The sequence below is a fragment of the Heteronotia binoei genome, chromosome 1, assembly GCF_032191835.1.
Source record: "Heteronotia binoei isolate CCM8104 ecotype False Entrance Well chromosome 1, APGP_CSIRO_Hbin_v1, whole genome shotgun sequence".
Lineage (NCBI taxonomy): Eukaryota > Metazoa > Chordata > Lepidosauria > Squamata > Gekkonidae > Heteronotia > Heteronotia binoei.
The window spans coordinates 163,548,575-163,564,777 of record NC_083223.1 but is presented as its reverse complement, the minus strand read 5'-3'; the positions used below and the strand labels follow the sequence as shown (position 1 = coordinate 163,564,777).

The 16,203-nt window shown below is 42.7% G+C and overlaps 1 protein-coding gene across 1 annotated transcript in view; it reads right to left on the bottom strand.

The window, feature by feature from the left end:
• Positions 1 to 11,359, bottom strand: part of WDR64 (WD repeat domain 64) — a 167,709-nt gene extending 156,350 nt beyond the window's left edge. The window contains exons 1-3 of the mRNA XM_060242140.1: positions 11,082 to 11,359; positions 10,392 to 10,522; positions 2,222 to 2,324 (exon numbers count right to left, since the gene is read on the bottom strand). Of these exons, the coding sequence (XP_060098123.1) occupies positions 2,222 to 2,324; positions 10,392 to 10,522; positions 11,082 to 11,235 (388 nt within the window). The 5' untranslated portion in view covers positions 11,236 to 11,359. The remainder of the gene's footprint in view (positions 1 to 2,221; positions 2,325 to 10,391; positions 10,523 to 11,081) is intronic.
• Positions 11,360 to 16,203: the final 4,844 nt, after the last annotated feature.

Below are 16,203 nucleotides of genomic sequence, written 5' to 3'. Positions count from 1 at the left end.
TAAATGGCCTGCCGCCAGGATATCTGAAGGACTACTTGCTCTCACACAAACCTGCCTGAGCATTCCTCAGAGACTCTGCTTTGGATGCTCCCCCTTTGGAGGTCAGGTGGGTGGCTACCAGCAATGAGGCACCATTACTGAGAATCATCTCCGTGTGCTCCTCCCTCCCTTTATATGTTTGCCCATGATAAAGAACATTAGGCTTCTGGTAAAAAAAAACAGTTCTATTTGCCTTTGCCTGCATAAAACTGTTTAGTTGCATACCATAAACATTTCATAGAATCATAGAGTTGGAAGAGACCTCTACAGTCATCTAGTCCAGCCCCCTGCACAATGCAGGAAACACACAAACACTTCCCCCTAAATTCACAGGATCTTCATTGCTGTCAGATGGCCATCTAGCCTCTGTTTAAAAACTTCCAAGGAAGGAGAGCCCACCACCTCCCAAGAAAGCCTGTTTCACTGAGGAATCATTCTAACATTCAGGAAGTTCTTCCTAATGTTGAGCCGGAAACTCTTTTGATTTAATTTCAACCCATTGGTTCTGGTCCTATCTTCCGGGGCCGCAGAAAATAATTCCACACCATCCTCTATATGACAGCCTTTCAAGTACTTGAAGATGGTGATCATATCACCTCTCAGCCATCTCTTCTCCAAGCTAAACATCCCCAGCTCCTTCAACCTTTCCTCATAGGACTTGGTCTCCAGACCCCTCACCATCTTTGTTGCCCTCCTCTGGAGCCGTTCCAGCTTGTCTATATCCTTCTTAAAATGTGGTGCCCAAAACTGAACACAAAACTGAACTGCTCTGGTAAGACCTCCAGGTGAGGTCTTACCAGAGCAGAGTAAAACGATACCATCACATCACGTGATCTGGACACTATACTTCTGTTGATACAGCCCAAAATTGCATTTGCCTTTTTGGTCACTGCATCACACTGTTGACTCATGTTCAGCGTATGATCCACTAAGACCCCTAGATCCTTTTCACGCATACTACTGCTAAGACAAGTCTCTTCCATCCTATAACCATGCATTGGATTTTTCCTACCTAAATGCAGAACTTTACATTTATCCCCGTTAAAATTCATTTTATTGATTTTAGCCCAGTTTTCCAGCCTGTCAAGGTCATCCTGTATCCTGTCTTCTTCTGTGTTTGCAACCCCTCCCAATTTAGTTTCATCTGCAAATTTAATAAGCATTCCCTCTATTCCTTCATCCAAATAATTGATAAAGATGTTGAACAAAACAGGTCCCAGGACAGATTCTTGAGGCACTCCACTTGTCACTCCTCTCCAAGAGGATGAGGAACCATTCACAAGCACTCTTTGGGTGAGATCTGTCAGCCAGTTACAGATCCACCTAACGGTAACAGGATCCAAACCACATTTTACCAACTTGTCAACAAGGATAGTATGTGTAACTTCATCAAAAGCCTTACTGAAATCAAGATAAACGATGTCTACAGCATTCCCCTGATCCAGCAAGGTCATCACTTTCTCAAAAAAGAGATCAGGTTAGTCTGACGTATCTTGTTCTTGAGAAAACCATGCTGGCTCTTAGTAATCACATCAATTCTTTCTAAATATTCCAGGACCGACTGTTTGATGATTTGTTCTAAAACTTTTCCAGGTATAGACGTCAAGCTGACGGGTCGGTAGTTACCTGGATCGTCTTTTTTCCCCTTCTTGAAGATGGGGACAACATTCGCCCACCTCCAGTCTTCTGGCACCTCTCCTGTTCTCCAAGAATTCTCAAAAATAATAGCCAGAGGCTCAGAAATTACATCCGCAAGCTCTTTTAGAACCCTTGGATACAATTCATCTGGCCCTGCAATTCATTTGTTTTAGCCATTCTTGCTGCTACTGGCATTTTGATACTTTTTGCTTTTATGTGATCATGGTCAAAAGACAGGATATAAATATTTTAGGTAAAATAAATAAAATAATAATTTAGGATACTTACTTAAAATATATTTCTTAACTAAAGTTAAGAACAGATTGGTATGGATTTTGGATGAAAAAACTGAGACAAAGGGCATAATCCGTTCCACTCATTTCGGAAGAATGAAAACTTAATCAAGATAGTAACCAGCATTAAAAGGAAGCTGTTAATGGAACATATGACAGTTTGAGAACAAAAGTAGCTATATGAATTTAATTATGCTATCTATATTCATGAGAAATTATGCAGAAATTTTATTTGGGACTAAACATCCAACCTGCTTTTGTAATTCGCTGTTTTTTGGATACCAGGAAAACCATGTTTTCTTCATCAAGTTGGGCAGCAAGAGCATCACCTTCCACTATAAAATAGCCAAAGATCTAAAACAAAACAAAAAGCATACAATTATAACACCAAAGATTTTTAAAAACCTAATTGCTCAAATTACCCCAGCATACCAAATGTGTATATATGTACCAAATGTGTGTGTGTGTGTGTGTGTGTGTGTGTGTGTGTGAGTGTATGTATGTAGCTCAATGGAGGGGGAAAGGTGTTCAAAGGGATCACGATCAGGACTCTGCAAATGAACTCTGAAGGCATTTAAAGGGCTCACAGTCCATAAACACCTTATCCAAGTGGCAAGTTCACCTGGAAAGTGTTCTAAGGGGACTGCAATCCCATCAGCCCAGAAAAATCCAGTTTTTTGGGCCTGAACCATTTTGGATAGCCAAAAAGCAGCCAAATCTATCTGGCTGAAAGAATGTGTGGAAAATACCAAGAAGGTATTTTTTTGATATTTTTTCAGCTAGGATTTAGCCGAATGCACACCTCTTGTTGATAAACAACAAGACTAGGAGAGTCACTGGAGATAAAAAAAAAACATGGCTTGTATTATTCTGATGACAGATCAGGTCCAGTACAGGATTTAGGGCACCTTCTGAAATAGAAACCAGAGTGGCATTCTAAGGCATCATGCCCAATACAGGCTGGTTTATCAGAGAGGGAAAGGGTTATTTTAAAGTCAATGTACTTTAAAATCAGTATATCTTTCCCCTTTGATTTATACATTTGGGCAGCACAAAAAACAATCTTTGTCTTACATTCAAGGGTTGATTTATCCATGGCCTCAGCAGAGGGACTCTGGGCAAGGAATAATTTCTTTTAATATTCTACCAGAATATTAAAGAGCTGAAGCTGCAACGAATGTGAAATTTTTAGCATGGCAATTGGACTAGAGTCATTAAAAAGTCAACAGTCCATTTCTCCCTGAAAAACTGGCTGTAATATTTATCCATGAAGGTTAAGAACATAAGAACATAAGAGAAGCCATGTTGGATCAGGCCAACGGCCCATCAAGTCCAACACTCTGTGTCACACAGTGGCAAAAAATGTTATATACACACATACACTGTGGCTAATAGCCACTGATGGACCTGTGCTCCATATTTTTATCTAAACCCCTCTTGAAGGTGGCTATACTTGTGGCCGCCACCACCTCCTGTGGCAGTGAATTCCACATGTTAATCACCCTTTGGGTGAAGAAGTACTTCCTTTTATCCGTTTTAACCTGTCTGCTCAGCAATTTCATCGAATGCCCACGAGTTCTTGTATTGTGAGAAAGGGAGAAAAGTACTTCTTTCTCTACTTTCTCCATTCCATGCATTATCTTGTAAACCTCTATCATGTCACCCCGTAGTCGACGTTTCTCCAAGCTAAAGAGTCCCAAGCGTTTCAACCTTTCTTCATAGGGAAAGTGCTCCAGCCCTTTAATCATTCTAGTTGCCCTTCTCTGCACCTTCTCTAAAGCTATAATATCCCTTTTGAGGTGCGGCGACCAGAACTGCACACAGTACTCCAAATGAGACCGCACCATCGATTTATACAGGGGCATTATGATACTGGCTGATTTGTTTTCAATTCCCTTCCTAATAATTCCCAGCATGGCATTGGCCTTTTTTATTGCAAACACACACTGTCTTGACACTTTCAGTGAGTTATCTATCATGACCCCAAGATCTCTCTCTTGATCAGTCTCTGCCAGTTCACACCCCATCAACTTGTATTTGTAGCTGGGATTCTTAGCCCCAATGTGCATTACTTTGCACTTGGCCACATTGAACCGCATCTGCCACGTTGACGCCCACTCACCCAGCCTCAACAGATCCCTTTGGAGTTCCTCACAATCCTCTCTGGTTCTCACCACCCTGAACAATTTAGTGTCATCCGCAAACTTGGCCACTTCACTGCTCACTCCCAACTCTAAATCATTTATGAACAAGTTAAAGAGCATGGGACCCAGTACCGAGCCCTGTGGCACCCCACTGCTTACCGTCCTCCACTGCGAAGACTGCCCATTTATACTCACTCTCTGCTTCCTATTACTCAGCCAGTTTTTGATCCACAAGAGGACCTGTCCTTTTACTCCATGATTCTCAAGCTTTCTAAGGAGCCTTTGATGAGGAACTTTATCAAAAGCTTTCTGGAAGTCAAGGTAAACAACATCTATCGGGTCTCCTTTGTCCACATGTTTGTTCACCCCCTCAAAGATATGCAACAGGTTAGTGAGGCAAGATCTTCCCTTGCAGAACCCATGCTGAGTCTTCCTCAATAACCCGTGTTCATCAATGTGCCTACTCATTCTGTCCTTGATAATGGTTTCTACCAACTTTCCCGGTATTGAAGTCAGACTGACTGGCCTGTAATTTCCCGGATCTCCTCTGGAACCTTTTTTAAAGATGGGGGTGACATTTGCTACCTTCCAGTCCTCAGGAATGGAGGCAGATTTCAATGAAAGATTACAGATTTTTGTTAGAAGATCCACAAGTTCAACTTTGAGTTCCTTCAGAACTCTCGAATGTATGCCATCCGGACCCGGTGACTTATTAGTTTTTAATTTGTCTATCAGTTGTAGGACCTCCTCATTTGTCACCTCAATCTGACTCAGGTCTTTCAACACCCCTTCCAAAATTAGTGGTTCTGGGGCGGGCAAAAAGTTCTCGTCTTCTACAGTGAAGACGGAGGCAAAAAATTCATTTAGCTTCTCAGCCATTTCCCTATCCTCCTTCAGTAATCCTTTTACCCCATGGTCATCCAAGGGCCCCACTGCCTCCCTGGCTGGTTTCCTACTTCTAATATATTTGAAGAAAGTTTTATTGTTGGTCTTTATGTTTTTTGCAATATGCTCCTCATAGTCCCTTTTTGCCTGCCTGATCACAGTCTTGCATTTGATTTGCCACAGCCTGTGTTCCCTTTTACTAATCTCACTTGGACTGGTTTTCCACCGCTTAAAGGAGTCCTTCTTACCTTTTACAGCTTCCATTACTTTGTTTGTTAACCACGCAGGCCTTTTCTTATGCCTGTTTGTGCCTTTCCTAACTTGTGGTATGTATTTTATCTGAGCTTCTAGGATTATAGTTTTAAATAGCGTCCAAGCTTCCCCAAGGGTTTTGACCGTATGTACCTTTCCTTTCAGTTTCTTCCTCACATGCCTCCTCATCTCAGTGTATTTACCCCTTTTAAAGTTAAACGTGGTTGTGGCGGTCTTTTTGGACAACTCCCTATTTATACAAACGGTGAAATCAATAACATTATGGTCACTGCTCCCAAGCGGCGCAATCACTTTTACATCTCTCACCAAGTCTTGGGCATTACTTAGGACCAAATCCAGGATCGCCCCACCCCTGGTAGGTTCTGAGACCATCTGCTCCATAGCACAGTCATTGAGAGCATCAAGAAACTCAATCTCTTTCTCTCGACCAGAACACATATTGACCCAATCTGCGGGTAGTTAAAATCACCTATTACAACACAGTTTTTACGTTTAGCCGCTATCTTTAAGCCTTCCATCATATTATAATCGTCCTCTCTCTTTTGATTTGGTGGGCGATAACAAACTCCCATAGTTAAATTTCCTTTTGGGCCCTCTATTTCAACCCAAAGCATTTCTAAAAGTGAATCTAATTCTCTGATCTCAGCCTTACTGGACCGTATATCCTCTCTGACATACAGAGCCACCCCACCTCCAACCCTTCCCTCCCTATCCTTCCGATATAGCTTATATCCAGGAATCACCGTGTCCCACTGATTCTCCTCATTCCACCAAGTTTCTGAAATTCCCACAATGTCTATGTTTTCTCCCAACACTAAACATTCCAATTCACCAATTTTACTTCGAACACTTCTAGCATTTGCATACAAACATCTATAATTTCCCAGGCGAGCTAGGCCCGCCACCTTCCTCCTGCCGCCTCGAGACACTGGCAGACAGTCCATATTGTTTGTCACCTTCACAGTGGACAACTCCGGTCCGTTACCCGGTAGAAAAATAGTAGCTAACCCTTCATCTCTTTGAGACGAGTCCTCCCGAACCAGAGACATTTCATCTCCTGTCGGCTTTCCCCCAAGATTTAGTTTAAAAACTGCTCTGCCACCTTTTTGATTTTAAGCGCCAGCAGCCTGGTTCCATCCGGGGACAAGTGGAGACCGTCTCTTTTGTACAGCTCCCGCTTGTTCCAGAAAGCATCCCAGTGCCTAACAAACTTAAACCCTTCCTCCTTACACCATCGTCTCATCCACACATTGAGACTTCTAATTTGTGCCTGTCTCTCCTGCCCTGCACGTGGAACAGGTAGCACTTCCGAGAAGGCTACCTTGGAGGTCCTGGCCTTAAGTCTCCTGCCTAGCAGCCTAAATTTTTCCTCCAGGACCTCACGACTGCATTTCCCCACATCGTTGGTGCCAACATGCACCACGACCACAGGCTCCTCCCCAGCACTGTCTATCAGTCTATCTACTACATGCGTAATGTTCGCTACCTTCGCACCAGGCAGGCAAGTCACCATACGGTCAGTACGCGGTTTCGCCACCCGGCTGTCTACTTGCCTAATGATCGAATCACCAACTACCAATACCCCCCCTCTCCCCCTGCTCAGGGATGGTTCCTTGGCGTGAAAGGATTCCCGCTCACCAACCGAAGAAGAGGTCCCTTCTGAGGGCGCATTCCCCTTATCCTCAGCACGGTGCCCTGTTCCCTCTCGACCCTCACGCTCTCTGGCAGCAACGGGGCTGCTACGTTCAGAGCGGGGCTCATCTAATACGCCCCCGAGAGTCTTCCCCAAGTGCCTAACTGACCGTCTCTGCTTCTCCAGGGCAGTCACCTCGGCCTCAAGGGTACGAACTCGTCCCCTGAGGACCAGGAGCTCCTTGCATCGAGCACACACCCAAGACTTCTGTCCTTTGGGCAGATAGTCATACATGTGACACTCAGTGCAAAACACTGGAAAGCCCCCAACCCCCTGCTGGCATTCTATCTTCATTGTATATATATATATTAAAATATACAGTCCTCTTTAAATGCTGTTTAAGTGGCTCCCCTTCTGGTGGGTCAACTTACCTTACCTCAACTTACCTTATTGGGAACTTACCTTATTTGGAGAACAAGGAAGCCAGGGATCTGGGTTCCTGTTCCTTAGGGAGCCCCTAGGCGAAGAGCCACAGGCCAAGAGCCCTTTAGCTCTCGCCCTTCGGCTCGCGCCAAAGGCTCGCGCCTTTGGCAAGGCGCAGCTTAAAATGCAAAGAGGTGGAGCAGAGGCACTCCTCAGCAATCACTCTCAATCAGCAGCAATCACTCTCAATCTCTTTCACCCTTAAGGCAGTCAACCAAACAAAGAGCAGTCAACCAAACAAAGAGCAGTTCCCCAGCTATCACACCTTAGAATTTTAGGCAGCCCCACAAACCTTAGAATGTAGTCCTTCAAAACTCAGAAATTCTCAGCAATTTCTCCAGCTGTCTCAGCTATCAGAGCTGCTCTGCTCTGCTCCTCTCAGACCTCTGTGAGATGTGAGGTTATCTGTGTTTGCTTTGATGGCCTATAGGAAACCTTATGCTTTACTTGAATCTACATTTGACTGGAACCTCCAACAGAGGTCATGTCAATTCTGTTGGTCTTTAAAGTGCCCTTAAATTTTGTTCTCCTACTACACACTAACACAGTTACCCACCTGAAACTATACACATACAATGTATTTGATCTCTCTCGCTCTCAAAAATAAACAGTAAGAATTTATTTCAGGGTGCTGTTGTTAGGGTGAATAAAGACAGGATTTATCTACTACTTTATATATTGAGTGCTATTTAGTAGAAATAATACAAATAATGAAGAGGTTTGGAAAAGACCAGAGTAGTTCTTATACTATTCCTTTCCTGCTAAACTGCTCAAGATTATACCAAATGGAGACAGGCATGGAACATGTAACCTCCTCATCTCTCTCTACCACAAATTTTGTTAGTTTTTAAGGTGCTACTGGACTCTTGCTCTCTTCTACTTTTAATGTCTGCTAGTAGCTAGAGAAAAAATGAGAGAGAAGGAAAAAATGATATAAGACCAACATTCCAAAGATTAATAGCATAATATATAAAGTGCTTAGATATGGTCTACTGATATTGCTGGTGAAAAAGGCTTTATCATCAGTGGCACATTCATCTGAAGAGGGCCATGTGGAATCTGAATGCCTACCTAGCTAATCTGTGAAGAGCAGCTAAATGAGTGCTGCTGTAGATAGTCAGAACCTTTATTGTTACTGAAGCATAATACTTTAAGCACAAAAACTGGTTGCATCACTTCCAACAGGGGGGTGAACTGAAGGCTCCAGAGTGCAAAAATCTATATTCTGTCAGAACAACTCACAGCTGAAAGGCCTGTAAATGTTATTTATAATTCCTGATCATTCATAAGTAGCCTTTAAAAATTAAAACAACATAAGATACCCCAGGGAGCATTGTAGGAAAGGATTTCTGTATTCTTAGGGCACCAGCTCATTAGATTTATAGCATGGCATTCACTTTTGGGTCATGCTAGATTGACAAGATCAATCTAAAAAAAAAAAAAAGAACATAGCTTCCTATCCAAAGCCAATGGCACAGGTTGCTGAATGATTGCTGTGTCCTAAGTACTTCTTCATCCAAAGGGTAAATAACACATGGAATGCACTACCACATGAGTTGGTGATGGCTGCCAGCATAGACAGCTTCAAGAGGGAATTGGATAAACATATGGAGCAGAGGTTCATCAGTGTCTATTAGCCACAACGTATTGTATTCTTGGTACTTGCGGGGGGGGGGGGCACAGTGGGAGGGCTTCAAGTGTCCTGACCCCACTGATGGACTTCCTGATGGCACCTGGTTTTTTGGCCACTGTGTGACACAGTGTTGGACTGGATGGGACATTGGCCTGATCCAACATGGCTTTTCTTAGTCATATTCATGGGCTTCTCGAGAACAGCAGAAAATAGTCACGATATATTCAGCAGCCCACACCTTCTGGATGATAGTGCTTCTCATTCTCACTGTACAGAGGCCAATCCACTTTCCCAGAGCAGATAAAATGTCCTCACAATTCACTAAGCATTGCTACTATCACACAGGCAGATTATCTACAAGTATAAATACAAAAGTTCTGTGACACTTTATGCAGGAGTTGTAAATGAGGAACTGCTATCTTACCTGGACATTTTCTGCTTCATTGTTGACAAATCAAAGGATACAAGATCAAATCATTCGCAAGGTCAAAGCTTAGCTGTTCTCTGTGTGAGAAGGTAACCCAGACTGCCTGGGAATGGGTGTCTCCAGCCTGTCTACCCTGGCCTACCCTTTGAGGGAAGAGCCCTATGCCAGCCCACTGATGGAGCAGAACACTGGCAAAGCCCCGAGGAAGTCAACTCACCGCAAAGCAAAACACAACTGTCTGCATCCACAGGGCCACCACTGATCAGCTCTGTGATGCAGCCTCCTTACAAAAAGCAGCGGAAGTGGAATGCAGCCTGGTCAGGCATGTTAACAGCACTGGCTAGGCAGGCAGGGCTTGAGGGATGGGCAGGGCAAGACTTCAGGCAGAAGTGAAAAGAGCCAGCAGTCTTGATGTAGAGGCTGGAGGTACAGGGAGGACTATACTTGGCCAAAGGGAGCTCATCAGACTCTATGAAGGAAGCAGGGCCAACAGTAAAAAGGGTGTGCAATCTCGGATAAATATATAAAGGGTAAAAAGTCCAAGGTCAAGAAGGAGGATATCAATCTCCCTGGTGCCAAGAGAGAGAAAGGAGCTGACAGGTTGTGCTAACAGGTAAAGGTGAAGTAATTGCCCTGTGCCCAGCCAAACTGAGACCTTCTGGTGTCCCCAGAAGGGGGCAGGTGGGGCAGCAGTGATGGCAGAAAGGGAGCTGGGCTCAAGCAACAATGGAGAATGTGATACAGACATCCCTCAGTCAGGGGCCCTGTAATTGTGCTCTTAACACTTTGGGGGTAAATACAAGTGGTTCTTGTGGGGGTAAGCACATCAGTGTCAGACTTTGCATTTGTTGACCCCTAATAAGATGTCTGAAAACAGATCAGGTGTTTTGTTTTTGGTGTGACTAAGGCATATTAATATACCATAACAAGCAAAAAAATATACCTCACACCATTCTGTCCGACCATCTGGGTTGTTACTGATCTTTCTATAGAAGGTTTTAACATCTTGAGGCTTCACTTCAGGACCAAACAGAGCCTGGACTGCAGCACAGAATTTATCATAATCCATTTCCTCTGCAATGAAATAAAATGTAAATAAAAATCTAACAGAATATTGCTTCTAGTAGTGTTAGTCCTCTGCTTCATTTTTCCTCCCCCTCTTCTCTGCTTAATTTTCATGGCATTAGTGATTTCATTTTCTACTTCATTTTCATTTATATGAATGAAAATCTCGGTATTTTTTAAAGATCTGCAGCAAACCCTGAACATATGAAGCTGCCTTATACAGATTAATATTGGTTCATCTAGCTCAATATTGTCTATTCTGAATCTGATTGGCAGCAGAACAGTCTTTCCCAATCCCCATTTACCTAACCCCTTAACTAGAAATAGCAGGGATTAAATCCATGATCGTTTGCATGCAGTGTATGTTCTCTGACATACATTGGCCAACATCTCTAATCCTGAAACTGGTTTCCCAGTCCCCCAAAAGAAATATATTTTTAACATTTAGAACAATTAAGGGGGAGGAATGTAGATTGCTATGAGGGTTGATTTGCTTACTTTTAAAATATGTGCTTTCTATTCTTGCCCCAAATTACACAATTAACACTGAAAGCAGAATTTTCCTTACCGGCATCTTTGGTTTCCAACCCTAGTCTTTCCTCCCTCTTCTGAGCTACTATTTTGTCAACAAGTTTCTGAAATTCCTTCAAGGAACTTTTAAAATGGGCTCCATCAGGAATTTCAGGATGGTCTGTATCTTCTGGAATCTTTCTTCTAGACATTAGGCTAATTGATGGAATGGATGAAAGTCGGCAAGCTCTTATTTCTATTCACGGTTACTTTTATTTGCTTGTCTTCTTTTAGTTGTACCATTTGCCGTGAATGTTTAAGGAAATGGCAGCTGCATGGCCTTAAGTGTTGCTTAGGTGAATGGAAAGTGATTTCTAGACTAACCTGCAAGACATCTCTAGCACGCCAGTGTGCCAGCAAATACCTGATGTCATAACTCCTCATTGAGTCTCATTGGTCATAGAGTGAGCCTAGATCACAAACCAGCATCACTGGGAGGTTGCTGAAGGTGGTACAAACTGGAAAACAAATGCTCTCACTAATGAGACTCAAAACACTTGTTGATGTGGTGAAGTGCTCATACAGGGATTCCAGCCTTCTTCCTCCATCCAGCTACATGGGAGATACATTTCTTTTTGTTCTATTCTCAGTTGGATTTGTGAAATGGGACAAGAGTTGCCTGAGATTCTTAAAGAAATCACAAGAAGGAGGATCAGCAAAGTTTAAAAACTGTGTATTTCATTTCAACACAATGTATATAAACAGGAAAGTAAGAAAATATTCTATCTATAGCCACAGATGGGACCTTGAATACACAGAGTTGCCAAGTAGCTAGAAAAAAAGCAACAGAACCTGCTCCTGTCCCTTTATTTGACATGCAGAAACTGACATGTTTCCATGCCATGGAGCTAAATGTAATCACCTACAAATTGCCAGTAAAGGGACAAGGTAATTATTTAAAAGAGCCAGTTTGGTGTAGTGATTAAGTGTGTGGACTCTTATCTGGGAAAAGATTCCCCACTCTACTTGCAACTGCTGGAATGGCTGTGGGTCAGTCATAGTTCTTGCAAGAGTTGTCCTTGAAAGGGCAGCTTCTGTAAGAGCTCTCCCAGCCCCACCTCCCTCACAGGGTGTCTGTTGTCGGGGAAGAAGATAAAGGAGATTGTAAGCTGCTCTGAGACTGATTCAGAGAAAAGAGTGGGGTAAAAATCTACAGTCTTCTTCTTCTTCTTAAAAGTTGGCATCCCTACTGGGCTATGAAGGACTGATCCATATGCAGTGTGAGGCAGGAAATTGTAAGAAAACAGGAGTAGGCACTGTTGTAAGCCTCCCTGAGCCCAGTTGGAGGATAGGGCGGGATATAAATCCAAAAATTAAATTAAATTAAACTAAGGTTGCAGGAGGTATTGAAGCTGCAAAACTCAATAGGACTTGAAACTCAAATTCTGAGGAACAAAAAACCAGAGGTATTAGATAACTTGAGCAAGGTCAGACATTTAATGAATTTATTTCCTATTATTAACTCAGTTAAAGTCTGAGCACACTAGGAATTATTTTATCATTAGAAGTAATATTGTGATGGAACTGGATTTTACAGCTGGCTAGCAGAAAATAACAAATGGCTACCGAGCCCAACCACAGTTTGTGGACAATGTTTTCAGAGTATCTTTCAGATAGTCCCCAATCCGATAAAAGCTGTCAGATACTGAAGCAAATTTTATGGCACATAGTTGCGAACTGTGACTTATACCCTGTCAGCATCCCTGTAACAGCAGACATACCGAAACCTCAGGATTCTTAGTTTTTTCAAGCACTAATGTGAACTCTCTGACTTCAAAGATCTCTTCAGTCATGACATAAAATGGAGTTTTTGGCAGATACTGAAAGCTGCAGAATAGGACCACTAACGGAGAAGGTAAGAGTCTCTGCTAGGGATGCGTATGAACTGGGAAAACAAAGGTTCATGGTTCTTGGGGTCTCACAAACCACAAACCTTTCCATTTAATTAACCAGTTTGAGGTTTGTGACGTGGCAAGGTTTGCAAAAGCCATTTAAATGATTCCCTTTAAATGACTTTTGCAAGCTGTGCATAGTAGCAGCAGTGCAACTCGCAAGTGAAAGAAGAAGAGGAGGAGGAGGAGTTGGATTTATACCCTGTCCTTCACTCAGAGTCTTTGAGAGAACAGTTCTGAGAGAACAGAGACTGACCCAAGGTCACCCATCTGGTTCCATGTGAAGGCGTGGGAGATCAAACCCAGTTCTCTAGATTAGAGTCTGCCACTCTTAAACACTACATCAAACAGTATGTCTTTAAATGTGGTCTCTTTAAATGCCTTCCCCAAGCCCCACCACCGACATCAGCATCTCTCTGATGCAAACCACCCAAAGCCACTTGGCAGTTTTGTGGGAGGTCTGGGGGGGCATGATGGCACAAACTGAGATTTGCGAACCACAAACTGGGTCTGGTTTAGGATTAATTTCATTTTGTAATTTGATTCATGCCCATCCCTATATGGCGGGTTTCCCCAGATATAATGCCTAAATATACTGTATAAAGGACTGAAAGTTGAAAGTAGCTAAGTATCAATGCTGATTTAAATGTTATTGGTGGAACAGGACAACTTACCTGAATTAACTTTACATTCACACAGCATCTTATTTAAATAGGCATGCTATCCCTGCAAATCAGCTATGTGTGCTTAATTATCATGCCAATGCAACATCAGCCTGGTTTATGGATTGGAGCCCAGTTTAAATGACATGAAGAGTGAATGCAAAGTGATTTTGCCTTGCCAGTATCATGTATTGAAGAAAAAATGGGGGAGGGGGAGCAGGAAGCTTAGAGTCCCAGAGACCTTGGGTGGGGAGATCTGGATGGCTGGATTCCCAAACTGTCCCTGTGATGACATCACAGGTTTCCCAGTTTGCCTAGAAGATATAGCTGCTGATTCAAAATCTTGAAATCTCTCCCCCCTCCAAATGGGGCTTAATTGTATGGTTGCAGTCAAACTACTATTCTCAATATTTGCCAAATTAACTTCTATAATCATAACTCCAGCACTTTTAAATCACTATAGCTGATTTAGTCACACAGGATTCAGCAATGGCAGAATGCACCACACACACACACAAAAATCCTCAATTTTTCCTTAAAGGTCTTCTTTTGTGGTTCAGTTATATATAGACACAGAGCTGGTGATTGTCCTCTGCCCTGAAGGCTAACAAAATGCCAACTTTACTAAAGAGAAAAGCAAATGTTAAATGTGCAGACTATAGTTAAAGAGCTCAGGGCCTATTTTTTGCTATGGAACAGATGCCACAAAGAATCAAGATCACTGGCTGATCATGGCATTTTAGACTTCACATCACCCAGCTGACAAATCAGTTCTATCTGCTTCATCTTGGGAGCTCGGAAATTAATCTCCAGCTACATTTCACTATCTTCATTACTAAATCCTTCTTAATACGCTAAATACCTCTTATAACGTCTGGAAATGTTTTAAGGGAAATGTTCAGGAAAAGAAAGGTCAGAACACAGGAGACCCTGGGAGAGCTATGACTGGATTGTGTTAGAGTTTTTAAAACAGCAATTTCAGACTTGCACAATTGCAATTCAGATCAGAGCCTGATGGGAGTGGAGAGAGGATTTAATCCTTCCACCAGTCAAAGAAGTCTTGGCTAACTGGAACTACATCCCCCTGCAGTTATTAACCTTTTAATGAAAAGCAAGGGGCAAAAAGAAGCAAGGTTTTTTCCTCTTTAAATATCTATTTGCAATGAACAGAATTTTATGGGCATGGAAGGATTAAACAGCTTCACTCTCCCCATAGCCCCAGTCCAAATCAGGGCTACATATGCCTAAAATTTATTTTCAAAGGTCTGTGGGGAAAAGGAGGTCTGTGTTCTCCATCTTATCCAGTTTGACCCTGAGGATGGGAGAAAAGGGACATGAAACAAATGGGAAGAACAGCTGGCTAGCAGCCATCAACGCAGCTTGGATAGCAAAATTCCCTGCATAATGGTGTGATGTGTGAAGAAATTCTTTATTTTATCTCTCCTGAATCTGCGGCTAATCCAGTCCCTTGGGTTCTAGGAAGATGGGGGGGGGATTCTCTATCCACTTTTGCCTGACATTCATAATTTTATAAAACTCTTATTATGTACTCCCTAAATCTTTTTTTTTTTTAATCTGAAAAGCTTTAGTTGATTCCCTGATGGTGTACCCTTTTGCACTTTTCCAGGTCTCCAGTAGCCCCTTAGAGACAGGGCAAATAGAACTGTACAGAATGCACTATGGCTGCCAATATTCCAGCAGAGCCAGAGGATCCTCTGCTACAGCCTGCAAGGTTGACCTCACAACTGCCCCCTGAAATAACTGCTGGACTAGATGTGAACCCAGGCCCATAGCCCCCCAGGGGATACTCTCACAGTACGGGAACAGCAGTGGCAGAAGACCTGGGCCAAGGTAGCCCAATGGAGGTGAAGTGCTCGATTGGCTACACACAACCCCATCCCAAAACCAGACAGTGAGAACAATAATTCTTTGTAGGATCCAAGCAAAGTGTCATTGGAAATGCTGGGGTCTCCCCTTTTTAGGGGGAAATTAGAGGTGGCAGACCATAGGTAGAGCTAATTTGGAGTGGTATCTAACCAAATATATACCAAGGTCCAGTTTCAGAAAGAAGACCCCAGATTTAAAATGGTTTAAAATGTTTTCTTAGAAAAATATGCACAGAAAATACAATCACGAAGCATTGAAAAATACAATAAAAGAAAACTAGGAAAAGTAGAATGAGAAATAGAGACTTTGAGGGATCATTACAGAGGCAATATTACTTGTCCAGATGTGCAGACGTCCATGTAGAAAAATGGAGATGGACACATACACGACCAGCATAACACAGCAAAGAGGCCCAGTTACTAAGAGTAACAGGGAGTACAATCTATATTGGTGCCCACAGATTGCATGATGAGGCCAAGTTTGCTCTCATGTTTTACACTGTTTGGAGGAGTGGTGCTCCCTCCAGGGAAATGATCCAGTTAATGATTGTTGATGGGTTTTCCAGGGCCTTTTGAATGGATTCCCAGTTTGAAAAAAAAAAGTGGGAATGGTTTCCTGATGGGTCTCAGGAAGGGCCATGATGGTATGATGTTTGAGATTAAATTTATCTTGGTAGTCT